Raw genomic sequence first — 27,725 nt, forward strand, 5'->3', positions numbered from 1 at the left:
TATTCATCACAAAAAAAAATATGTTTCCATAGAAACAAGTCTAGCTACTCCTATTTTTCGCCCAGATGTGAAACATATTCAATAAAATATCAAAAACATTTAGTGTTTAAGAAACTATTTCCTTTTAATTTGAATGCGAGGCATGTGATTTCAAGAGGCCATGCAAATGTAAAATAAATTACTGCTTTATGTTTACGGAGCTATCACAGTCATGAAATGACAATAATCATTTGACTTTAGTAAAATATTTTAATTTCTTTGTACAAAACGTTGTATATTGCATTATATGGTCCTTGATAATAAAGGTTTCATTATTAGTTGCTAAAACTGTATGTTTTCAAGTGAAATTATCCATTGGCCATGAAGAAAAAAACATACCATGGGTATTCTTTTTAGTATCCAATCTGCTTGCGTAAAAATTTCAGAGGTGGTCAAAATAAGTAATATGTTAATGTTTCAGTATACAACAAATGTGAGTTTTGGTTTATATGCACTTTTATTGCAAATGTGATTCTCATATACCGGGTATAGAAGAAATATGGTTTGTTTCTCAGGGTGGCTGTGGGTCATCACAAAAATAATAATATTTTCCCCAAAGTCATTCTGGTTACCCACAGATACGGCATGTGGTGTGATAAATTTTATATTGAATATATATTGTCATCGATATATTACTCTACAGCATTATGTGAACATGTGGTTAGAGGTCATTTGAATATCCAGTCACGGTATGCATTATTGCCCGATTTTGATGTTTTTAACCTTGATTTGAAGTAATGTAAAATGATTTGATTGTGACAAGCACAAGAAAAAATTCTAAAAGCTCATATAAATTATACTTGAATCAGATTGCCTGCAGTGGGTATGCTGACCATCACCTTATCTATATGTATTAACTAAAATTGTTTTTTGTTACATTTTGAGATCATGCAAACTGTTAAAAAAAATGTACATTCATTTGACCTTGCACCTTACAAATATTTTTAAGGCATTTGATTTGACACAATGATTTGACACAATTTGTCGAAACTGTATACCTCTTCAGTCTTAAATTATTTTTTTTTTTTGATTACATATAGATCGGGTATAATGAAAATATTGTGCCTCAACCCTCTAACTTACTGAAATTCTCAAAAGCATTTTTAGTCTTCCAACAATAAAGATGTTGCTATATTCTAGAAGATGACAACACAACTAAACACAATTATGTTGCTTCCAATCCATATACGTCATGAATGACCTTGCTTCCATTCCATATAAGTCCATGTTGATGTCACAGTAGCACTTGGCTGCTATAGGGCAAGACTTGTATCAATGGTCATGGTGCATTGTGGGTATCGGCGATCTCACTAACCTTAGATGTACAACACTTATACGTAGATGAGTGTTATTTCTTCCCTCGTTTCATGATTGGTCACATTTCTGACGATTATATTTTGGGATATGCTGAAGAAATTCATAAATGCCAGTATCGTCGGGGGTGGACATCCGGGCATTTTCACCGCCTGGCAACCGGCGGCGGTGAAAACAAAGGCCCAAAACTCGCATAAAACGGTACTTTGGGATGATTGTTGAGACTCCTCTGAACAGTGTAACAAAATTAGCCCTACGTGTGTAACATATATAAATTTGGTTGTTCGCGATTACTTTAAATTTGAGTTTGTGTTGTTTTCTCGAATTTTCACCGGCTCGACCGGCGTTCCACAGCAGCGCGCACAGAGCCATGTACAGTGGTGCGCGTCTTGGCAACGTGAAACGTCTGTGACGTAGCTCCGCCCCCGAGGATAGTCATTACTTTACATACGAGAACGGATACGTCACTGCTTTGTGCATGACCTCCGCGCGAATCAATGACGTCATCGGTTGCCTGGTCGTTCGGCAGTCGTTTTGAACGTGATCAAGGTGACTGACTCGTAGTTGATTTCCGAGAGCTTTTCTCGCTGTCAATTTTGAATAAAATTCATTGACATTGATAAAACGTTTTATTTTAGAGTGTTTTTGAATATTTATGATGAAATAAGAAATATTGGATGCATTTTAGCTGACATTTATACCCACTGAAAACGCATGATATTGATCTGCTGAAAGAGGATTCGGCAAACAGGCGTAGGACCTCAGCAGAGTGGATGGAAATAGTGAGAGCTCTGTCAAATGTCTGTGAACTAACTACTAATTCTGATTCCGGACGTGAAATGACATAACAAATTTTATTAGGTAGTTATTGTTGCCAAATGAGAGACGGATTGACATGGTTCTGGTTTCAGTTACGTTCCCGTTGTGGGCGCTTGTACTTAATCGTTTTCTGACACCCGAGAACGTAACGCAAACGAAATTAGAACATCACGTTACGTTCCCGTTACGTACGCAAATCTTAAACTCTCTAATATGAAGTGGACTTAAAACACTAGGAGGCCGGTCACTGGTGGACTACACCATAAGGGCTGTAATGTTTTCCACGTTCTAAGTATTTGCGTTTGGAATTTGCCTATACAACAATTCACTAGAGATCACATGACATGCATGCAATCTTGTCGCCGAGTACGGATACTGCAGTTTTCAGAGTATGGAAAAATTGACTTGTAGAACAAAGTTTATTGTGATTTGAAAAAATATGATTTGAAAGTTCTTTACTAATTAAAACATACGCCCTTCTAGCTGAAAAATACACATCAGCATCGTGACGACGAATTGACAGCCTGTATGGATAGACCGGATTATATTCATTGTAAGTTACGCGAGTGTTTCCTGGCAAGTGTTAGGCGATATTTAAAGTTCGAATATGATACCACTTGAATTATTTGGGTGATACAAAAAAGTAAATCCAAGTGTTAAATAACAATAGAACATATTGTTTCACTGGCAAATTTGTAGTCTTCAAAACACAGTGGATATGCTCAAAATAGTGAAATGAAATACCAATTCAAATAAATAGTTTTACAGCATTGTAATACATGTATGGTGCCCGTACCGTACAAGTACGAGTGGTGAGGCAATACTTCTCTTACGGTGTACGTAACACAATGCATAGAAAACGTAATCGTACGAGTGGTGAGGTGATACTTCTCTTACGGTGTACGTAACACAATGCATTGAAAACGTAACCGTACAAGTACGAGTGGTGATGTAATACTTCTCTTATGGTGTACGTATCACAATGCATTGAAAACGAAACCGTACAAGTACGAGTGGTGAGGCAATACTTATCTTACGGTGTACGTAACACAATGCATTGAAAACGAAACCGTACAAGTACGAGTGGTGAGGCAATACTTCTCTTACGGTGTACGTAACACAATGCATAGAAAACGTAATCGTACGAGTGGTGAGGTGATACTTCTCTTACGGTGTACGTAACACAATGCATTGAAAACGTAACCGTACAAGTACGAGTGGTGAGGTAATACTTCTCTTATGGTGTACGTATCACAATGCATTGAAAACGAAACCGTACAAGTACGAGTGGTGAGGCAATACTTATCTTACGGTGTACGTAACACAATGCATTGAAAACGAAACCGTACAAGTACGAGTGGTGAGGCAATACTTATCTTACGGTGTACGTAACACAATGCATTGAAAACGAAACCGTACAAGTACGAGTGGTGAGGTAATACTTCTCTTATGGTGTACGTATCACAATGCATTTAAAATGTAATCGTACAAGTACAGCAACTCACAATCGCGCAATGCTTCGTGGACATTCACGGTGACTCATTAGTATTCGATTTCTATAATTCTTTTCTTATACAAAATAGAAAGTTACGATGTTATGTGTACGTTGAGTTGTCCTCATATCTACTCAGGAAGTGTCCAAATTGTCTGACTTCAAACTCAGTTTTCTCTTGAAAGGTTATTCAACCCCAGTTTAGATACAATTATACCACGTGCCACCAGCTAATACTGTATCTGCTGTGCTTGTCCGACTGAGCGCAAAAGTCGTGTTTACTTCATTTATTACTACATGAAATGAAAAGTAAAGAAACAAAAAGCATAAAGAAAAAAAAAAGAGAATAATTTGTTTACAAGGAATGTGGGACTGGCTTAGTTAATGAAGGTGCTGCTGTCATATATTAAATATTATATTGTTTTATATTGTCCTAACATTTTCTCATCACTTAGTAATAATATGAATTTATTTTCATTACCACTATAGTAGTCTGAGCCTAAAGTAAACCGACGTTGGCCATACTGGAAACCCAGTCCGCCATTTCAAAAGCAGTTGTTCCGTCCGAAAATACAAGGCTTTGTTAAATAAAAAAAAATGCAAATATATGTACTAGCATAGCATTGCTTTCAAAAAGATTATTTTAAAAAATGCAGATTACATCGAATCCCACGATTTCGTGGACACGATAAAACACAAGCTAGTTTCCAAGGAAACGGTGGCCGAATAAACTGACATTGACTGCCGAAGACATCGCCATTGACTGCATATATCATTGTTGTCCTACGAATTATTGTTTTCGTTGTACCACACGTGTTGACGGACCGCGGTTGTACCTATGTCGTTATCTAACATTGTCAAGTTCGTGGCTACATAGTCCCTCTACGACAGTGGACGATTGATGACACGTAGGGGTTTACCATTATTCCCGGGGAGGGACGGGCATAGATTTAGAAAAAAAATACCAGGTACGAGTCGTGTTTAACGCGAACATTGTGTCATCCTTCCGGTACAAAATAATGCTACTGTACCCAGTAACGAACAAATTAACTTTCCTTGAGTTATAACATATCGATGATCATTGTTAATATTGGTTCGCCCTTCATAATACAAATAATAAAAAAAAAAATATTTTTTGCACGCAATTATTAATTAATTAATTACTAGTATTTCGCGCAATAATATTAGTATATTTTTACGTGTTAGAATATACAAGTATTTGGTATTACGGTTCCATCCGTCTATATCAAACAAGATGCATTGCAAGAACATCGTAACAGCAAAGCTGTTTACATTCACAATCTGAGTAGTCAGTAATTCTAGTTATCGAAATAACATTTTGATGTGCGTTTTTGTCATAATTTTTAAATCCATTATTATGTAATCATAGCCTTAGTGATGCCAAATTAATACACAAGATGAAATGATAGAATATTCGATCATGCTACGTACATGCGCAAAAAACTAAAAACATCTCGACAGTTAGATATTAGTCGACAAAAACGTCCAGCTATATTTTCACATTATGTACCACACTGATAAATTGTTCTCAGAATTACATAAATTAAGCTAGAGATGCAGGTTTTTTTCCTTTGCTTTTATTATCCAAACAGTCTTGGCTATAGACTGTTAACATTTTGTAGAATTGTGAATAGTGGAACATAGACAAAAGACGATTTTAAAATATAGATAACAGGTACAAACATTTTCTCTTTTGATTGCTTAGCAAGATTTTGCAGGGCTGTACATAAATAATAAAACAGAGACATGGCGAAAAACAGGAATGACGGGATCTCCATATAATGCACAATATTTAACTTTATACAAAACGATAATACATTTAAATTTGGAACTGTTACAGCCATTTTAATTATGAGCATTAGCAAACTTCTTACTGAGTGAATTGTTATGCAAATTAGCAATTATCTCAGCTTCGTTTTTAGTGCACATCCCACTACTTAAAAAAAATAGCTCCTAGACGCTTTGACCTTTTGTTTTGAAATTTTCACAAATGATTGACAATGTGTTTATCTTCAAAACGCCGTCGGGCCCTGGTCGGGGCATTGTTTTTGGTTGAACAGTGTTACAACAGTCATACAGACAACTAGCCTGGATGTTAATTTATGCATAAACTTGAAGTAGTCAAATTTGAGCTGCTGCCCTGCAAAATTGACAACTGGCAGTCAGTTTTCAAGACGGCACTTTCTTCATAGTAAACAGATGTACACGTAAACCAATTTTGACAGGAAACAGAAGCATGTTTTAGAAGCTAATTTTTTTTAAATCACTTTTGACCAAAAAAGAACATTTTTGTGCATATTTCAAACTACATTGTCCATAAAAAAAATACTAACAAAATTTTAAAATTCATACAATAAGCTTTCCGAAAATATATAGTTTCGTGGACAAGAGAGGTCATCTTGGTTTCCTAATTAACTAATTAAAATACCTGTCCGGTAAATTGCATCTCTACCTTAAAATATATTTGAAAATGGTGAGAAACACAGATCATGTCTCCAGAATAGAATATAATACTTTATTATGGCCTTGAAGAAAATTTGACATTCCTTTTTTGGTTCATAAATGATAATAATGATTTGTTTAGAATACAGCTTAACTGTCAGCAGTGGTGAAATAATACAGTTACCATGAATTGCATGTTTATTATATTGGATATGTGGAATAAAACCAGGAATAAAAGTGTTATTTAGTTTAGGCATGGAGGTACTTCCATGGTTTAGGACAAGAGCTGTATGATATGGGCAATCCGGAGTTATGTACGGTCGAGCACACCACAGTCCAGAGGGACTGTGAGCACACGTATGGAAACACTCGACACTGTGACTCGACACAGGAAACATTTTGGCCTGTAAGTCGGTAGCCGATCACCGACATTGCGAGGAAGGGGGTCATTTTCCAGATGTTTGCACACATTATAGCCTCTACCCCCACCCTTGGATAGTGGGTGGGGAATTAAACTTGGTCAAGAAAACTCCACAGGAAGACGCACCATTACCGGAGACTTTATTCAGCTGACTCTATAAACAATAGGGGCTATATGGGTATGGACCAACTTTGTGAAAATCGTGAACTTGTCTGTGATGTTTTGACGAGCACACATTCAAAGTTCAAGGTTCTGCAGTTGCGCAATGGTACGTAACCCACTCACCCCAAGTCAGTCATTCAAAGTGGGTGGTATCTTAGAAAATATACTGACCGGTGATTGGTCAGACGATAGCTTTGCTCGTTCAATCCATTACGTCAGCGTATTTACATGAGAACAGTACGAGCACATCATTTATGCAAATGAGCTGTGTAGTAGATGCTGGCCAGCTGGGCAGAAAGTATCATACACTGCATGGCTAAGTCCAAGGCGTGAAATATTTCCACCAAGCCAAATACCTTTTTTCACGTCCGCAAATATGAGTGAAGAGAAACTCTACGATTTCCAGCAGCAATTCGAGGAAGATAAACAGAAGATTCCTCCAATAAGCACATTTGCGAAAGCTTCAGCTTACGGTGAGTTGAAAAAAGAGTGGTTTCCAACTGTTTTCTGGCTCGCACACTACCACACCCTTGCCGACATTATTGACCATGTTTATTCTGGGATCAAACTCGATTTTCTGACAGACATCTTAAATTTTATACGCTTGTATAGATTCCCCGAATTGGCAAAGTACGCTTCTCGTTCACAGTGGTTGTCATTGCGGAGAAACCAACGATTATTTTCGAGGCAGTGAGACTGCTGTCTCAGGCGTTGCTCGATAAACTCTTCTAAAGAACTGGTCACCACGGCTTCGTCACAAATGCGTGCCTGAAAAAAAATACATGATCTTAGCCGAGACCTACCTATGTCCAGCTATGACTTATAAATGAACACGTGTAATAACAACAACTTGCAAGGTTCAATCGTTACGAAATGTTACGTAACTTGTCAAGATCTTTAAGTTTTTAAGGTTGCGCACAAACGCCGTGGCCAGAGAGAGCGGCTATGTTAGGTGACAACTGCTCTATTGAATGTCATGACCGGAAGATAGCCATATGCGGGGTGCGTTTATTTATCTATTTATTTTGAACAACACAGCTGCTGGAAACAATATTACCTCGAAATACTTATTAGTATTTACGTATTGGTTGCTAAAAGATTCGTGTTTGTCTTATTTTTCGATGTGCTTCTGACAGCGACCTCAGCCGCTTTTTATGGGGTAGAAAAAGAGAACATTTCGTAGTGTCAATGGTCTTGCGGTCATTGCTCCCAAAAGTGAACGAGCATAATGCGCCTTGTAGTATGCAACTTTGATTATGAGTTGGTCTTGGTTCCAACCAATAATTGGATTTTGTTAATTATAGTCATGATAACCAGATTGAGAAGCCATGGCGTGGCAAATTTCGTCTCTGCATAGCTTTCTCGGGTTTTCAATGAATATTTATGAGTTGTATTCGCCCCAACAACACATAATCAAAGTCACATTTCGAGAGCTCTGTGTTGTCATGGCATTCCATAAATTGTTGCAGATATTTTAATTTCTGAAACGAGAATCTCGTTCAAGGAAGTCATCAGGACTCGTTGTCATTAGTGAACGCAGTGGTTCAACCAACAGCAGTGTTATAAAACTCCGAGTACTCGTATTTGTTTTGTTTCAGGCCTTTCCTAATTTGCATATCGTTTATTTGCCCATGACCAAAAGTATTAAGGGTTGGAGTCACTGACCGTGAGCTTGAACTCTATCTACTATAGACGTGAAAGGACTGGAATTAAGTCAGTTACATTGTAGGTTTCCCGAATTACAACGATGTAATTACTACGTTATTATATACCCGTCATTTCTATAAACCAAAATGTTAACTGCACATACCATGCCAAAATTGATGAAACCTATTACTAACCAATTCCGAGTCGGTGTCGTAGTTTTATGGTTTGATTACAATCTTTCAATAGAGTGCACACACATTGGTTAAGACATGGACGTCCATGATTAGGGTTAAATAAAAATGTCACAATGTGCTTATGCTCGTTTGTATTTCGGTGTTGCCGAATAACGCTCGCAACGAAACAATCGCAAAATATGCGTGTTTATACTTAACTATCGACATTATCTTCGCCAAAGTATTGCAATACATCCAACACGCTTAGCTTTTATGAAAGGCAGTATACATGAATTGTTTGCGTAATTACACTTTTAAACACCAGGTTTTTATAAATCCCCGTATCAAATATTTGTTTAAACAGGGGGATTATAGATATTTTTAATTACCAATTTAACAAAAAAAAGGTCATAGAAGATCATCACGTCACGGGATTGATACTTATTTTTCATACTCGAATGTGAATGGGCTTCTTTTGGTGAACGAAACAATGATGTGAATGAAATGCATCATCTCAGTGATCAGCTGTTACAACTGAAAGTTACCAAACGAAACATCCACCATCTAGTTTCCTACTTCGGGCCTCATGTAGATGATCAAAATGGGGCACAGACCAGTCATACATCTCTTGTAAAATGTAGCAGCTATTTAGCATAGTTTTTTGGGGGTTATCTCAACAAACATCAAAACATTTTAAAGTGCAACATTCAAATCTTGTGACACTTCGATTGTGGCGAGCGAAAAAAGTCGTACTAAATTTTTGTTTTGTTTTGATCGAAAACAAAAGAGTGAAAGAATACATGCAAATGAATCGTTGACACATTTGATGTTGTTTATTTATAGCGTCGTTTTCTTATTGTGACTATGGTTTAGGCATTGTTTTTATTAGGGGTGACAGCTTTTATTCACTTACATAATTAGCATGTCAAACGTTTAAGTGCCTCCATGGTTGAGTCATGGCCAGCCTGTGTTGATCGATCAGAGCCCTTTTCACACAATTCACGCCAGTTAGTAACTACTTGGAACGTTAGCAACTAATACAGGAACTATTTTAGTTGCTCAATAATATCAATTATTTGAAGTAAAAAGTAAAAAATGCTGACATATACGTAAATAAGAGTAGAAATACATTTAATAGTTCGACTAAATAACATAGAATCGTTTTTATGTCAATGTATTTATTACTATAATCGTAAAAAGATAGTGCTTATAGTGTTAAATTATGTTTATATTGTGCATTATGTTAGATTATGCTTTTTACAATACCAAGTTACGTGCACAGGAGGGCCGGGTAACGTCGATGTTACTGTCTATGTAGATTAGCCCAGCTGTGAGATTTTTTTTCAGTTAAATCATAATAATAGAAAACTTGTAAAAAAAAATAGTTTTGCAATATTTGGGATGAAGGCGAAACCACCACAGTGATTTCGCGGTTACAGGTGATTTCGCGATATTTAATTCAAACTTAAAAAGGAAGAAATCACTCAGACTACGCCAGTTTGTGTCCATGGTACATGTACTTTAATCAGAGGAATTTCCACACATTCAAGAGTCAACACGATTTTCGGTGTTGTGCCCGAAGCTGTAATTAAAATCTTAAGCGTTGGGGCGATCGTGAACAGATTGCCTTCACGCGGTCCCCAGGCTATAATTCTACGTAACTCAAATTAAAACGAATGGTGCTATCCGGCTGATCGGTAATTTGTCGGGGCAGTCAATCAAGGGCTTCTTTATCAGTAGTGACTATACAGATTCTATTTTTGCTTGCTATTAATTAGCAGTTGGCGGGTTAGCTGGCAGATTCGCATCGCCCGAATGTCGCCCCCTATTAATTAAACACAAGCTACTTGGGGTTAATCATTGATGAGAAACGCGTGTCCGTGACTGGCGTATTAATTACAACGCGACTAATGAATAATTGACTACGTTTTCATTTTTTATGGATAATAATGAATGCCAATTGCAATGCACGTCGTATTGGGGGTTGTAATGTAAAATGGAACAAGTGAATAATTATAAAAATAACAAGTTAAGTATAAAATACAAATCGGGAGCAACACATTTGTTTGTGATTCTCAACAGATTTTCATTTCTAACACTTGTACTATTAAACTATGTTACCAACATTTAAAACCGGGAAATACAAACTAAATCTAAAGCGCACACGCAAATTCATTTCTACGAGTTTTTTAAATTATCTATGGATGACGAAATGTGAACGAAAACGTAAATGTTGTATTAATATTATAGTTTGATACTGCAATTCGATAACCAATGAAATAACAAATATGCATCATACTGTATAATATTCGTGTAACGAAAACTGAAATGCGCTAAACGCATATACAGTGATCGTTGCTTCACGCGTATTGTTTCAGAAAACAATTATTCATCTCTGTGGTACAGAAAAACCTTTCTAATTCAATAATAAATTATAACTCAATGCATTCGTATCAAAAGTATCAAAGAATATTACATTTTCTCGTTCATTATTGCCCCTCATCATAAGATGTGCAATGTGAATAAGAACGACTATTACGTTTTTTTCTTTCTTAAATATTGGTGTTCTTTACTGCATGTCGATGAACTCATTTCATTGCGACTTATTTTAAATAAAGCTCTTTATGTTTGAAACAGACGAAATAATATTCGTTTGATCAAAAAGGTCGAAATTCGGATGTGCGTCGATGCGTACCAATTATGAATGTAATCAGTGTGTACTAACGAAGACTCATAATTTGATCAAACGAATACTCGGCTGTAAATTACAAGAATAACATGTTAAATCCAAAGTGTTATTAACAGGCAATAAAAAATATCAAACAACGATACAATTGAAAATTACATGTTATCATAACTACGAATTTAAAGTTACGACAGAAAAAAGACGAGAGAAAAAAAGAAAAATCCAATACAGGTCTGTAACATTGTAATGTTTTTTTTGTTTTTTTGACGTTCGTCCACGTTTACTGTGGGCGTTACATTTGGTGCGTAATTTCAGTTTATCTCCCCTTGGAGGTATGACATTATTTTGTTGTAACATGGAACTAATAACCCTCCAAGATTTCCATAACCCAGTTGTGGGTAAACAATCCATCGGACATTTACATAATTAGCCTGATTGGGAGACTGAAAACAATCCATCGGACATTTACATAATTAGCCTGATTGGGAGACTGAAAACAATGCATCGGACATTTACATAATTAGCCTGATTGGGAGACTGAAAACAAATCATTTTATTTGCATATACTGTTTTCTCATCAGCGGCGCGATACGCCATCTTGTTCAAATTATCACTCACTTACCGCTGAAATTACTCATTTTTGTCAGTTTCTTGATGACAATCCACCTTTTTTCACAGAATAACAGTCCCAGTAGATCAGATACTTGTATATTTATAAAGTATGACCAAAAAAGTGTACATTTGACAATACATTAGTTTCTTCTCCGCGGCCAAATACAAAAATCGCCTTTTGACTGTTGCGACTATTGTCACCTTTTGACTATACATGTTTGTCTTTGATTTGGAGTTATGATCACAATATGACACGTTTATGATATTAAGGCTGCCAAGTTTGGCAGACTATATTAAAAAAGCGTAACAATTCAAAGACCAGAGTTTATGTGTTATCTTGTAAGATAGCCGTGAAATACCAAACACGTAGAATGAACGAAAAGCTTTTTTATCGAGAACTTTCGTAACTTACTGTAAATATATTAATTATTCGCTGGGTTTTAATTTCAGTGTTTTCGCGTAAAGTCCGCTAAATTAAATCATGTAAAATAACAATAACACTCATTGTTTCCTTGGCGAATTCGTAAAAGTAAAACACAGTGAATATGCTTAAAACACCAAAATAGTGAAATTAAATGGTTTTCCAGTAATATCGCACGATCGTATTCTCCCATACCCCAGTTTTCTGAAAACATATATTGTCATAGTTACTTGTGCATACTTAGTAACAGACGGAGAATGTCCTAATCGCAATTACCCTATTTCTTGTGCTCCCTTTTGCTACCTTCAGAAGTTGAAACGATCGAGAAAGTCGAGATCGTAATGAAGGCTATAGACAGTATGATCAAATAGAATTTGATATGGTAACTAGGGCTGGTTTCTAAGAGTTTGTGTTGCCATGCTAAATCATACATTATTGGGAAAATGATATTCTTGCGATAACACCTGCCCCAGGCGACCATGCGTGTAACTACTAAAGGCCAATCTCCGTATTACGTGAGATTCCAACCCGATTGACGCACAATTGTTAATTGATACCGGGTGTTTGTGGTCAATGAATGAAAGGGCAATATAGCCCGGAGGGATTATATTACGAGTGCTTGGCTTTTCTCACTGACTGTAAATTAACAAGAGTTTGGTTAACTATGACAATCGTGGCATTACCGGTTTATCTCATAATTACATGACTCTCCTTGTTGTCTGGATGACTTTATTTCCTATCGACAATAATAATCGGCGGATGCCGGAGATGCTGGAGTTTATACCAGTTAAATATTTCCCCAAAGATTAGTATAAAATAGAATATCGTGAGTGTCACTTAGATAAGAAATTATTTGACCAATCTACGCATTCAAAACCCCGGAGCTCACGTCAACTAAAAAGTAACGACATATTCGATGAATTATAGCATAGTATTGCAATTGGTATTTTATGTTGTGAGATATTGCTGGGTTGTCCCGGTCGTTTGTGACAAGTCAAATATTGTAAAATAATTCAAATCGTTTTTTTATTATTTTCACTGACTTTTGATGAGTTGAATATAAGAAATAGCAAAAATAAACAGCATGCACGTTTATTTTAAATACAAATGTAATACGTAAAATAGTGTTGTGTTTTTTTTTTACTTTTCATTTATGTTTGGCAAAAAAAAAAACCTTGCTTACTCTGGTCAATTTCCGTACAATGTTACAAATCTGCATTATACTGAAATATTCGACAATGACATGCGTCATCACACCGGTGCCGAACTGGAACCATTTAAAGAAGTTTGCAATTTAATTGAACAGTTCCCCATCTCCAAATATCATACTGTGTTCGTTGCAGTAGAACGTGTACAGTAAATAAAATATTCTCTTATATATTCCTTCATACTGATATTTATTAATGTGTATTCTCTTTCTTTCTTTGTTTGTTTCAAGATGGTCGATACCCTATAGCAGCCCAGAACACAAACCGAGCGTTCTATTTAGTTTCTGGAGAAGGCAACCCATCATTTGTCTACCCACCAACCTCATCGTCTACAGGAAACCTTCAGCCGCCACTGCCTGCCAATATGGTTGGTCAATCGTCAATGATGATGTACCACAGAGGTGGTACCGACGTATCGACATCCGGCACGTTGCCACCAACACCACCCGGTACTTATTATTTTGTATTATTCAAGGTCATTTTCAAAATGATGTCGTTTATGTAGCCCTGTCTGCGTAGACTGGTTAAAATGGTTGATATTTTATTGTGAATATGCGTGTAATTGCCTTGGGTATATTCGTGTCTGTGATTAATGCATCTGTAAATAAAATACATGATCATTAACTGAAAAAATAGTCATATTACACAATGTCAGGTTCCTATTTTGATGACAATGTCACTTTTGACAAAAAGTAATCAACGTATTGTTGTTCAATTTAACAACAATCTCACTCGAGGACTTATTCCCCAGACACTTATCACTCATTTAGTTGTCGGAGCTTATCTCTGCGTTCACAGCCTAATTGGGCATAATTGGAACTATCCCCGACATTTCAATTACACTGTCGGCCTAAACATCTTTAAATTTAATTAGGAATACTATCTAGTATGCGGATGTTTACGAAATGCGAATATTTGGACTACTTCTCGTTAATACCCTACGTTGTTTCAATGTTGCACATGGTGCACTGTATAAATTAAACATTTGTACGTATTGTTAGTTTCAATTCGATAAATTAACAATACACTGGAACCATCATCTTTTCAGTAATTATACTATTCTTGGACGAAACATGTGTGAAATCAACATATTATATAACCGATTTTCATATTGCGGATTATTTTGCCTTCCAAATTGTCACTTGTTGCTAGCAGATAAAGATTAAACTATTTTTTAGATAATGCTTGGTCGATGTAACATTACGTCACCCAGTCATTATATTTTAAAGGTTTTCTGCAGTTATTGTAATCTACGTTGAAATATACCGTTAGCATCTGTAATGTTCGATATGTGACTATCTACGAATGCGCCCTCTGTTAGAATCAGTAGTATAATTGTTTATTGACCTGTAACAACATACCTCATTACATTTTTATTTTAATATTTTCCAGTATCGGCTGATGAAAAAGACCATAATATAGACGATCCCAATGCCAGGGATAGCGGATTGATCAGAATGTTATCCCAGACAAAACAAATGGAGTTACCCTCGCATTTGCCCCACCCACCCCATTTAATGATGACCGCTCCACAAGTCCATTTACACACGCATACACATGCACCGGGACCAATATCGCCAATGGACAATGAATCATTCGACGGTAAGAGATTTGGCTTGATATAAACGCATTATTCTTCCTTATCCAATGTATTCGTCCTTCAACTAAGTAGTTGAATTTGTTGAATTGGCACCAGGCCAGATTCTCTATTATCAACGCGGGCAATAACCTTCTACCGATTTTAAACGAGAATTAAATCAGACAAATAAAAAAATCTGAGACTAGCTTTATTTCAACCATTTGTTTTATTTTAATAACTAAACAAGTGATTATTTTTTTCTTTCTGCCAGGTGAAGGAGATGATCCATTTGACGGTATGTGATAATAAAATTCTATTTTTATTTGCTGATTTGAATATAAAGAGCCAAACAGTCGTCAAGAGAATAATGACGCCCATTTGAAAAGCATGGTTTTCCCACCATTCCCCCTAAATCTACATTTCCAATATGCGTTGACGGCCGCGGGAGAGTTTTTGTTTGTTTGTTTGTTTGTTTGTTTGTTTGTTCGGAGACCAGAACGAAAGCCTGGAAATGGTGGTTCCTTTCACACGGGCTTTTCGACTGATGGCGAAACCCCCCAAGTTCTCGGGGATTCGACTTTAGTTGACAAGCCCCTGTAGTCCCATTCACACAATGTAATCATGGAGGCAGGGAACTGGTAATCACAAACTCCAAGAGACAGGACAACTACGAAACTACACGATGCATAATTTCACGGCGCAATCTCGAGATGACAAAATTTACACACGTATTAATTCGAGTCACTTTACATTTTCCCAAAATAATTTTAAATAGGGAATGAATAACGATCTTTTGGGATCACATCATTTTAGATTTCGTAACATAAATTATGAAATTAACATAATTTTTATTTGCAGTTATGTCCCATGTTAGGATGAACCACTCAAAACGGCGCAGTACTAAAAAAGCAGTCACAGACGACATGAAGGATCATAGATACTTCGAACGACGCAAGAAAAACAACATGGCTGCCAAGCGGTCACGTGACGCCAGGAAGTATCGCGAAGAACAGATTAGCCACAGAGCTTCGTACCTGGAGAGAGAGAACGCCCACCTGCGATCGCAGTTAGAAACGCTGAAGGAAGAAGCTTACTCCCTGAGACAGCTGCTTGCACAAAAGAGCAACTCATCATAAACTTACTTGCTACAAATCTATAAAACAATTTTAAAACAAAACTTGTAAAGAAAGAAAGATATATATTTATGTTCTAGCAAGGAATGGAAATATACTTTGTTGTTGGTTTACTTTAGTTTTTTTTGTTGCACTCTGAGCTAATGACAATCTTTGCTCGGGAGTATTTTTTTTTTGTCCTATCCTTTTTTACAATAGGGTAATGACCGCGTACGTACGTGCATATGATTCATTATATTAGATCAGATCTGTTCTGTGTGAAGATAATTAGTAACATACACCACTAACACATTGTAATTGATTAACTAGTAGAGCTTACTGCCGGACAAGTTTCGATTGGAATTATGTTGTTTTATTATTTTTTTGAGTGAGTTATTTTCAATTTACTTCTAAATGCAGATTTTTTCACCTTATCTTTATGTTAAGTTGAGGGAGTCAGTGAAAGGGAAAATTACGCAAACCCATGTTATTCTTTTGAATGAAGTACAGATTAGGTTGCTCGCGGTGGTTCGAGAAATGTCATAGGGACGAAAGGAGGAATGTCCGTTTTATGAAAAAGAAACGTATTCTTTAGAATCCTTTCATCGATTGGAAAAAAATGTATTGTTCCGCTCTCCCGCTGAATGATTTTCGTCAATTTTTAGCACTTTTTCTTTATTTTTACTTCTCAAATACCACTAGCACTTTTATTTAGGTATAGTTAGCGAAATAACTACCAACATAGTTGCAGCCTTTCCGACGTTCTTCCTCCCATGATGCATTGTCCAGTAAAATATCGTAATGTATATCCAGCATCCTTCTGCGATAATGGTGATCAATACGTCATATTTATTTCTGCATAGTGCATCATGGGATTGAATAAACCCATGGTGGGGAAAACTCGCTCGCATGGCAGAACATCCTCGCGTACCTTTTCTAATGGAAAGAGCCCTCCCAGGGTATAGTAGTTTAGATTAAACTATTTCCCAGTATTTCAGGTACCGTAATTTTCTTTTATGTCCAGCTGAGTCATATTTACACGATTTACTAAACATTAATGTTTAATAAACACTACCTCATATTATAATGTATGTTTATTTCATAATTTAAAAACATAGGTGTTCTTGATTAAAACTGGAGACAATTAACCGTTTAGGGGTGGAAAAGGTTATGTCATGTATTTGAAACAAATGCGAAACTCTCAGTGGAGTTTGTCGAGACATTAAATGCTGTGACATTAAAAGCGTCCCTAGTTCATCGAATGAAAACAGCCTAACAAGAGCAGGGCCATCGCTATCTGACCGTCCACCAATCACGATGCGAGAGTTTGACTAGATGTAATGCAGTCGACAAATTGATCTTGTACGCGAATGGCCGCAGAGATCTCATCGAGAACCACGAGATTTGTGTCTGACGCACAAATAGTGTTCGATTCCCACCAAAGACAATAACATAAATAAAAGTAAAATGAGTCTTCATATTGTATTTAGCGTTGACATGCAATAATTCTACAAAGCAGTTTAAGTGTTTAAACCAAAGAAATAGCCACCAAACTGACAGATAAACTTAATATTGTTAAACGCGTTGACTACTAGTTAGTAACCACATGTCATTTTAGTGGATTTGCCTCAATACTAGTATATGATTTAACGAAATCTTGGCGAAATGCCGTCGACAAAAGCTTGAAATATCCTTTAGTGTACACCGAGTGGCCGGATTTCAGGCTAATATATCGTGATAGTATAGCCACATCGTCCTCGCGCCGCGTCCTGTTCGACATGGGACTCGTAGCGACTTGCACAACGCGTGTAAAATGCATTGTTTCTTTACATGAAATTTGAACACGCCTCGCGACGACCGCCGCCCTGAAAAAGGAATGGTGCCCTAACCATCCAGTCCTCCAATGTAATTGTGTCTGTCCCTCCAAATAACTGTCGGGATTATCGGGGGATGGTCGTCCCATGGCACGTGCTCAAATGTCATGTTAAAAACACGCCCGCGTTGTATATGTCGCTATAAGTCTCGTCTACCCACCCTTTAAATCAACGAATTCACTAACTAAAGTAACATGCTAACCAAAAAGCAACACATGCCTTGCCTCGTTCCTAATTTATAACGCCCATAATGGTTGCCGAACTGATTTTTGTTTTTATTTTCGATTTCACACTTATCAAAATTGCCCAGATGACACGCGATTTGTTGTTTTGTTTCGCATAGACTACTCGTACTTGTCCGGACGTTGAAGATACGGCGTTTCGCATGCGCGTAAACTTGCACGCGTAATATTGTGCTTCTGGGTGTACCAATCTACGTCACAAAAATAAAATTCCTTCTATCTATCGACAAGTTTGTTTTTCCAGCCAAAAGTATTTTTGCACCCTCGTCTCGCTACTTTAGGGAAAGTCGTCTATAGAAAAAACTATTTTCACTTCACATATGCATGTATATTCTTAAGCTCGTCACTAGAGGGCGCTTGAAGGAAAAAATGCAACGGGAACTGTGATTCCAAGTCATTAACCAGACAGAGGCGGCGGTTATTAGATTTAGACCACACGTCCAGTATCCAAAGGTGTCCCCTCTGTATCAATATCATAGTCAAACAGAAATGGCTGTTTCAGAATCGCCACAGTTGAGGTAGATCTGTGAAATAGACACTGCTGACAATAGCAATGGTTGAGTGCCCTTATTCAGTACCACCCGTGTTTCTCTTGACCAGGAACATTTGAGCGAGCTCGAATGCTATCATCAGCAATCTTCTTTAATGATTGGACAAGCACGCCTACATCTTTCTTTGTAAAGTATGGTCAATTTTCAATGTACATAAATAACTTCATTTAACAAGTAATCAAGTCGTGGTAAATTTCTCTTACTTTAAATTAAAGGGTGGCAGTCGTCGTGCCGCGTCTTGTTCGATAGCGACGTACTAGTATACAATGCGTGTAAAATACATTGTTTATTTACATGAAATTCGAACACGTGACGACCACCGCGCATTGACTGGAACATCTTCATGGCATGGTTCAGGTATGTGGAAGCTATGAATGTGATTGCAGAGATCATTTAGTTATTAAGATTAACAAGAACTTTTTGATAATCAGAATTTGTATCGGGGGGGGGGGGGGTGATGGTTCCTCTGAAGCTAAAGTAAAAAAAAGTAAAAAAAAACCAAAAAAACGAGGTGTTTAGTTATTTGATGCATATACATGTGTACCTTGTTTAGGATCGAATATTTTAAAATATATAAAGTGTAAAAAAGGAATCTCCAACTTGGAAATAGTTTTAGTATATATATTGGGTATCTCTTGGGTATAATTTCACAAAAATAAGTACGTGTTTAGAGGTTTTCTTGAATGGGTACCAGGTCTGACTTTTGGCATCCATTGGTACACCCAGAAGCACAATATCATCCGTGCAAGTTTACGTTACACCCCAAAACGGCATGTGCACGCATGCGAAAAGCCGTATCTTTGACTTCTGGGAAAGTCATCTATTTCTACTGCAGTTGACACAGCGCCCTCTATCATCTGTAAGTTAAAGTGTGAAATATTGTAAATAATCTTCATACAAAATGATATACCACAGCAACCCACCACGTGTGAAGTTCCAGGAACACCACTCACTCCACTAGCGGCCATTTCGGGTTGTTCCAGTAAGTGGATAAAAGTTCCGTTGCATAAACTCTCAATAAAAAGCTAGATTTACCATCAATGGGAAAATTAATGTCTAGCAGGAGCAAACCTCTTATTACCACATTTTTCACGAACAGGATAAAACGCATCTTTGCAAGTGCATGACAAAAAGCCAATCTTTGTGACACTTGCATGGGATATCAAATGCAAAGTCGCATGAGCACGTTTTACTCAGTTAAAGGGCTGCAGTCGCCGCGCTGCGCGACATTTGTGTTGATTGATTTTCCCACAATCCAATGCGCTCTACTAATGGAAATCACCAGTACGAGGTTTGACCTGGGTGCGACTGGCGCTAATTACCGCTGATGACCCCTTCGATTCCTTCCAATCACCTAAAATACATAATTAAAGCTTGGTAACATCCCAGTTTGTACACGTTGATCTGCGCAACAGTCAAAGTAGCCATCTTTGTTTATACAAGACCCATACATCTTTCACACGCGTGGCATCCTTTAAGCTACGACGTGATAAAAGACGGCATGATCTATTGGTTAAAATTTGAAATTGATGCGAGTTATCATCTAATCAAAACAATCAACTAAACTGAGGTCACGGATACGTAGTGACGGCTGTGGTCAGCCACCTACGGCCGTCACGAAGTACCCGTGACCTCAGTTTAATTGAATAACCTTGTGAATCGAACAATGCATAAAACAATACAATCCTCAATTTGACAAGTTTATTTTTGTTTACCAGCTCAAAGATTACACTTCATAAGAAGGATTCAGAGAATGTTACAGTTGGCCAATGACAGCAATTATCAGATAACAGGATAAAATTAAAACACATGAACTTATACGATTAAAAAATCAGAACTTTTACATCTGAACATTTTTTTGTTCAAAATTTGAGGTTTTCATACAAGAATAAGATACATTTTTTAAATCGTTCTGGAGAAATACGAGACCAGATTCAACTGAACTCGCAATTTTTTTTTTAATTTTTTTTAATTGTAGAACCAAGTGGATTTCTACTTCCTATATTAAATTTAACACATTTTTACAATAAGTAGAATACACTTTAAATTATTATTTTTGTTTATTTTCAGTTACTTATGAATATGATACCCAACAGTCTTCTAGTCAAATGCTTCTGGAGTAGCAGGGGTATGCATTGAGGAGGGGGTGGGGGTTGAAGTGGCAGAGGTTTGAATTGAGGAGGGGTAGGTTGGAATAACAGTAGTATGAATTGAGGAGGGGGTGGGGGTGGAGTCGCAGAGGTATGAATTGATGATGGGATGGCAAGGTGATTAACTCAATAAGAAAATCAAATTAACTGACCGATAACTTAGTAAAATGAATCAGACATTTAGAGACTCAAACCTTAATTAATGTAAATAAGGATTTCCTATAATTATTTTGATTCTTCTTTCACAACCACACCCGAATGTGAAAGTGAACCATACATAGTTTGAACTGATTACAGTTATTATCCCGCCTATAAAACACCATGTTTTTTTTAAAGTAGCATGCACATTCATTTTTTTGAAATCAACAACTGACATGAAGATACATAAGAATTGTGCATTTTGAAAGTACTTCATGAGACTTCTTAGGCTGTGAATAATTCAAAAACTGCTTGAAATTTAATGGACTTGAAATGAACAGTTAAAGACTGAAAGACTAGAAAACTGCAAAAATATTTTGTTTCATATTGTGTATAATACTATTTTTTCAAAACAAAGGTCAAAACATCGTCGCTTAGGAACAGTGTAACAAGAAGCAATAGTGTTAAACGGCTAGTTTTATACAAGCTGCATAAAGCGAGTCATGGTACTATTTAATGAAGTACATTTACTTAACACATGCAATCAACTCAACTAACAGATCACTTCATCTTGTAAACCTATACGATACTTATGCCATCATATCCCACCACAGTTTAAAATAAGTGAATAAGTCACCAGTTTTTATAAACTAGGTGCAATTATTTCGTTGCCAAGCAAACCAAAGAGTGCAAAATAAACATGTTAAACATCATATTCTAACTATGTTTCTGATATCAGAAATCCACCATAGACTGCCACGTTGTGCAACGGGTTAACATCTAAAAAAGCACATATACCATACTGTAATGTAGAAAAATACTTTTTTTCAGTTTCCACACAAAAAATGTGGGCAACAGCAAATTCACCGTTTTTTAATTTTTTTTTTTTCCATATTTGCACCGAGACGAAAAGAAACAACAATAATGTGAGGCAGTCTTGTTGTTAAATACAAAAAGAAATGTTCTATTCATGAACAACCTATGTGTTTTTATATAAGCTTCTTGCTCATTGGACAGTTAAAGCAAATAATGAATATGTGAATGCACATTGTCCAATCAGTAAACAGGTTATATGTTATTCTGTAAAACTCCAGATGCTAGCATTTGTTCTTCAGGAAGGATGAGGCAGGGTAAAAGATCAATCACAATTTAACAATAGCCAAGATAATAACTCCTTATATAGTCATGCTTGGGTAATTATAATATCAAATGACTTGACCAATCGCAAAACATGATACAACTTACGCTTCTAAAAGTCAAAATGTAAACTTGTCATCCATTGGTAGATTTCAAAGATCACATAAATTCACAACCCAACATGCTAATCACAAAATTTAAAGTGACAATCAAGATGGCTGACGACTCAACCGATAAATGTCTTCCCTCAACAGCTGTTGATATATTTTTAAATTACAAGAATCAATCTTTGGGAAACGTTTTCTTTTTTTTTTTCAATTTGATGCATTTCCATCATCATCATCATCCATCAAAGTTGAAAATTTACTTGGCTGGCTCCAGGACTGAAATAAAAATAAACAGTAGAATTCAATAGTTGATTATCCAAGGCTACTTTACAAGATTCTGCCTGATTGGCTACGCAACCTTAAAATCAACAGACCAATCAGAGAGCAGCTTGTTTGTTGACAGGATTTGTCACTGTATTAAATTCTGCCTTGGATATCTGCTTTGACTTAACTGCAATAGTATGGCTGTTTCAGGCACACGCTGACTCGGGGGAGGGTTGCATTATTATTGGCTGAGCTTATCGTCTCATTTTCAGTAAAACTGTGCTAAAATGATTTACTATAGCCATCATGGTAGTTATAAATTGACTGATTCTATTATTACGAGCTGAAAAAAAATCAATGAAAAATTGTTCTAAAAGTGTTTTTTGAGACACGTTTTTGATCAGACTCCAGCAAACTGTTGAAAGTAACCACAGGCTTTTCCTTTAACGAATACGTGGTCATAGAAAGTTACAAAATTCATGGAGAATGCAGAAGCACATTGTTTTTTCACTCTAGTACTGTTGCCCAAAATTGCTCAAAATGTTTTTTTTACTGGTGACAAGTTACCTAATTAGTATGCATTTCGAGAAATCATTGTGTATATGTACGTGCAGTTTGAATGGAACAATTTTGAACTCACTCCAGCAAGGAAATTGTGGGGTCAATCTGGTTGAATTGTTTTGCAATAAACAAAATTCTAGAACCTGAATATTGAATGTGATGTTTCTATATTTCATTCAGAATTATTCTGTAAAGAAACCGCTGAAATTATTTCATCTGTTCGAAAACTGGACGTTGTTGCTTCAACGATGGGCTACGGACAATTAAATTTGAAACGTTCCATCTAGATCGGACAGGGCCCTCTCATGCCTACTACTACTAACCTACTACTTTTCCTTGACTGAAACTGAAAATGATTAATTATAGACAGATTTTTGACACAAAATATAGGCCTGACATGTAAAAACCTCACAAGTAGCATTTTACCTCAAAATATGAGGAAGTTTGTTTGGTGCTACTTAATATTCTACTTTATGCATGTACTTACTGGAGGGGGTGGCTCTTCATATTTTGGCATTTCTCTTGGTTCCTGGGATCTTCGCTTGTCCTGTTTATGTTCATTGGCTTCAGGGTGGTCATCTTTCCGCCGATCCCTCAGGTCTCGGTTTCTATTTCTATCATCTCGAGTTCGGTCTCCGTAGCTTCCTCCTCTGCCACGACCTCTGTCATCTGAAGCAAACAAAATTATATTCATGATATGACCCAATGTATGACCTTATGTTGGGGGGGTTTTAATCCTTATTTGACCTAACGCTGGGGGTATAATCCCTATTTGACCTAACGTTGGGGGTCTAATCCCTGTTTGACCTTACTTTGGGGTCTAATCCCTATTTGACCTTACTTTGGGGTCTAATCCCTATTTGACCTTACTTTGGAGTCTAATCCCTATTTGACCTTATGTTGGGGGTCTAATCCCTATTTGACCTTATTTTGGGGGTCTAAATCCCTATTTGACCTTACGTTGGGGGGTCTAATCCCTATTTGACCTTACTTTGGGGGTCTAAATCCCTATTTGACCTTACGTTGGGGGTCTAATCCCTATTTGACCTTACATTGGGGGTCTAATCCCTATTTGACCTTATTTTGGGGGTCTAAATCCCTATTTGACCTTACTTTGGGGGTCTAAATCCCTATTTGACCTTACGTTGGGGGTCTAATCCCTATTTGACCTTACTTTGGAGTCTAATCCCTATTTGACCTTACGTTGGGGGGTTTAATCCTTATTTGACCTAACGCTGGGGGTCTAATCCCTATTTGACCTTACTTTGGGGGTCTAATCCCTATTTGATCTTACTTTGGGGTCTAATCCTTATTTGACCTTACATTGGGGGTCTAATCCCTATTTGACCTAACTTTGGGGTCTAATCCCTATTTGATCTTACGTTTGGGTTTAATCCCTGTTTGACCTTACGTTGGGGGTCTAATCCCTGTTTGACCTTACGTTGGGGGTCTAATCCCTGTTTGACCTTACTTTGGGAGTCTAATCACTATTTGACCTTACGTTGGGGGTCTAATCCCTATTTGACCTTACATTGGGGTCTAATCCCTCTTTGATCTTACGTAGGGAGTCTAATCCCTCTTTGATCTTACGTAGGGAGTCTAATCCCTGTTTGAACTTACATTAGGAATCTAATCCCTACTTAACCTTACATTGGGGTCTAATCCCTACTTAACCTTACATTAGGAATCTAATCCCTACTTAACCTTACATTAGGAATCTAATCCCTACTTAACCTTACATTAGGAATCTAATCCCTACTTAACCTTACATTGGGGGTCTAATCCCCGTTTGCTAGAGAGTTATAACAAGCCTCTAGGCTGACTTGTGGTTTCCAACCAGAAGTCAAAAATATCAACAAAAATATCACTTTTTACCAGAGATGACAAAAATATTCATCAACAAGTCATTGAAAATGACACAGTCCCCGTTAAATGTTTGAAAGTTCTCTTTGTGCTCGTCATATTAACCCCTCTGGGGTTGTCGTGAGTGTGTTCTTGAAACTTGAGTTTCAAGTGGCGTATACAACAGATTGTTTATTTACATCAAAACAGGTGTTCTGTGTAGTAGTAATATGGCCAAAAATTAAAACAGCCGTTATTCGGCCATCTTTGATCTGATTATGAAACACACTGATATGTATGATGTACCAAATACGAATAAAAATGGTACATAAATTGTGGAAATATAGTAGTAAGGCCAAAAAGTCAGATGGCTGTCAATCAGCCAGCTTTGACAAGATTTTGAAACAAATTGTCATGGACATGCATCCTAACATGTATAAAGTACATGTATTTGTCAAATTTGAATGAAAACTGACAGAGCACGTCCAAGATACCGCATAAAAAAAAGATGCCTGTCAGTCGACCATCTTTGATCCAATTGCGAAATAAATCGTCATGGACATGTATCCTAACATGTATAATCTATGTACCAAGTTTGAATGACAACTGACAAGGCATGTCCAAAATACACCATTTTCAAAAAACAAAACGACTGCCAGTCGGCCATTTTGAATCGAATCGCTAAACCACTGCATGTGCATATGTCCCACATAAGGTGCTAGGCACATGCAAAGAATGAAGGGAATCGGTCAACAGGATTCTGAAATATGACTCTGGACAGACTGAAGCATGGACGGATGGACAGACAGACGGACGGACGGACGGACAGACAGACAGACAGACTCAGGAACTCATGGACGGTCAGGACATGTATCCTAACATGTATGATCTATGTACTAAATTTGAATGAAAACTGACAAAGCATGTCCAAAATATGACATTTTCAAAAAACAAGATGGCTGCCAGTTGGCCATCTTTGATCCAATTGTGAAATAAATCGTCATGGACATGTATCCTAACATGTATAATCTATGTACCAAGTTTGAATGACAACTGAAAAGGCATGTCCAAAATACACCATTTTCAAAAAACAAAACGGCTGCCAGTCGGCCATTTTGAATCGAATCGCTAAACCACTGCATGTGCATATGTCCCACATGAAGTACTAGGCACATGCAAAACATGAACGGAATCGGTCCAAGGGATTCTGAGATATGACTCCGGACGGACGCATGGACGCACAGAGACCGAATTATAAGTCCCCGTTTTCGGACTTCGTTCGAACGGGGACTAAAAATAGAGAATTGAGTATACCATCATGAAATGATCAAATCTGAAAGTGGTGTGTCTTTAGTACCTATATGTAATATCAAAGTAATTGGACTTGCAGTTTTTAACGAGAAGTCGAAAATATCACCTTTTACCAAAAATGACAAAAATATTCACCAAAATTAGAGAATTGAAGATATGATCATGAAATGAACAAATCTGAGAGAGGTCTACCCAAGGTACATATACACCAAGTATCAAAGCATTCAGGCTTGTAGTTTTCAAGAAGAAGTCGAAAAAGTAAAACATTGACACGGACGACGACAGACAATCACTCATATGATAAGCTCCGGTCGACAAAGTCGACAGCGGACCTAAACAAGAAGCTTACGTAGATAACTCAAAATTCTAGTGTGCGTTTCAGACTAATGTTGATAGAAGTACTTTAAATAGAATAATAATTTTGAAATATAACTCATTTTCATTTATCAAATGTTGCATGTCACTTGGTAACTTGTCGGCACATGGAGTATGTTTACCTTGTCTCCGACCACCTTGTGTACTGGATGCTGGTTGTGATGTTGGACTTGTGTCTGTTCTTTCGGCAGCACGCTTTGCCCATATATTCTCCACTGGGGCTGGTGCATCCACTAATTCTTTTTTTGATGCTGACGAAGGAGAGTCCCTTGGCGGCGTGGAATTAGGAGAATCACGTGGACGACTCTCCGTATCTGATGTTGATGACCTATGTTCCCTGCTACGTGGTTTTTGCCAAGGGTTATCTTTTGGAGGTGGAGCTGGGACAACTTTCTTTAGGTCTTCTGTCTGTTTTGGGGATTCAGGCTCCTTATCCTCTTTAAAGACATTATCATTTTCAACTGAGCGTTCACTATCTTTTCTTGTGCGCATAACTTTAAGACAAAAAGCATAATAATTTGCATGAAATGCAGGATTCAGTAATTCCTGACTTGAATCATGATTTAATTGGATGTGGTCACTACAGCAGTGTACATTATATATGGGTCTTATGACATGTGCAACAATACATGCGCAAATGAGTTGCTTTATTTACACAAACTTCAATTGTACTTAAGTCAATGACTGCCATCCAAAAAGCACTACCAGAAGCAGATATTCTTAGTTATAGTTACCTGGCTTCGGTCCACCTCTTCCGGATCCAGAACTACTGTGTCTTGTCCTCGAACTCGTTGAGCCCCTACCTTCGTCTGATCTATCACTGTCTCTTCTCTGTCGAATATCTCGCCAACTGTCTTGTCGGCTGGAGAAGTTAGGTTTGAACAACATTAATAATGTGCGCAATACAAACAATATAATAGTTTACTCCTTTAAAGGGTGATGGTCGTTGTACCATGTCTTTTCGAAACAGGACTCATAGCGATGTACACATATGTAAAAATACACATGCTGCATGACGATCACCG

At 37.1% G+C, this 27,725-nt stretch overlaps 2 protein-coding genes across 6 annotated transcripts in view; one reads left to right on the top strand and one right to left on the bottom strand.

Annotated features, from left to right (window-relative positions):
* The first annotated feature begins 6,890 nt into the window (after positions 1–6,890).
* On the top strand, positions 6,891–16,456 carry LOC100368801 (uncharacterized). The gene is made up of 5 exons (XM_085494836.1): positions 6,891–7,183; positions 13,688–13,906; positions 14,850–15,059; positions 15,308–15,331; positions 15,895–16,456. Exons 1-5 carry the CDS (start codon positions 7,087–7,089, stop codon positions 16,170–16,172), a joined length of 828 nt encoding a protein of 275 aa, XP_085350962.1. The 5' UTR covers positions 6,891–7,086; the 3' UTR covers positions 16,173–16,456.
* A 6,083-nt stretch (positions 16,457–22,539) lies between these two features.
* Positions 22,540–27,725, bottom strand: part of LOC100370274 (eukaryotic translation initiation factor 4B-like) — a 31,964-nt gene continuing 26,778 nt past the window's right edge. For all 5 annotated transcript variants that reach the window (XM_085494888.1, XM_085494887.1, XM_085494886.1 and 2 more), the window contains 4 exons: positions 27,435–27,562; positions 26,823–27,194; positions 23,660–23,841; positions 22,540–22,623 (listed from right to left, as the gene is read on the bottom strand). In XM_085494888.1, the coding sequence (XP_085351014.1) occupies positions 22,555–22,623; positions 23,660–23,841; positions 26,823–27,194; positions 27,435–27,562 (751 nt within the window). In that variant the 3' untranslated portion in view covers positions 22,540–22,554. The remainder of the gene's footprint in view (positions 22,624–23,659; positions 23,842–26,822; positions 27,195–27,434; positions 27,563–27,725) is intronic.

This window comes from Saccoglossus kowalevskii, chromosome 21, assembly GCF_978046115.1.
Source record: "Saccoglossus kowalevskii chromosome 21, keSacKowa6.1, whole genome shotgun sequence".
In the NCBI taxonomy this organism is placed as follows: Eukaryota; Metazoa; Hemichordata; class Enteropneusta; family Harrimaniidae; genus Saccoglossus; species Saccoglossus kowalevskii.

Bases quoted from the DNA above. Each gene is read 5' to 3' on its own strand.
- LOC100368801 (XM_085494836.1), top strand. From the start codon at position 7,087: ATGAGTGAAGAGAAACTCTACGATTTCCAGCAGCAATTCGAGGAAGAT. The intron at 7,184-13,687 runs GTGAGTTGAAAA...GTTTGTTTCAAG, and splicing joins TGCGAAAGCTTCAGCTTACG to ATGGTCGATACCCTATAGCA. The intron at 15,332-15,894 runs GTATGTGATAAT...TTTTATTTGCAG, and splicing joins AGGAGATGATCCATTTGACG to TTATGTCCCATGTTAGGATG.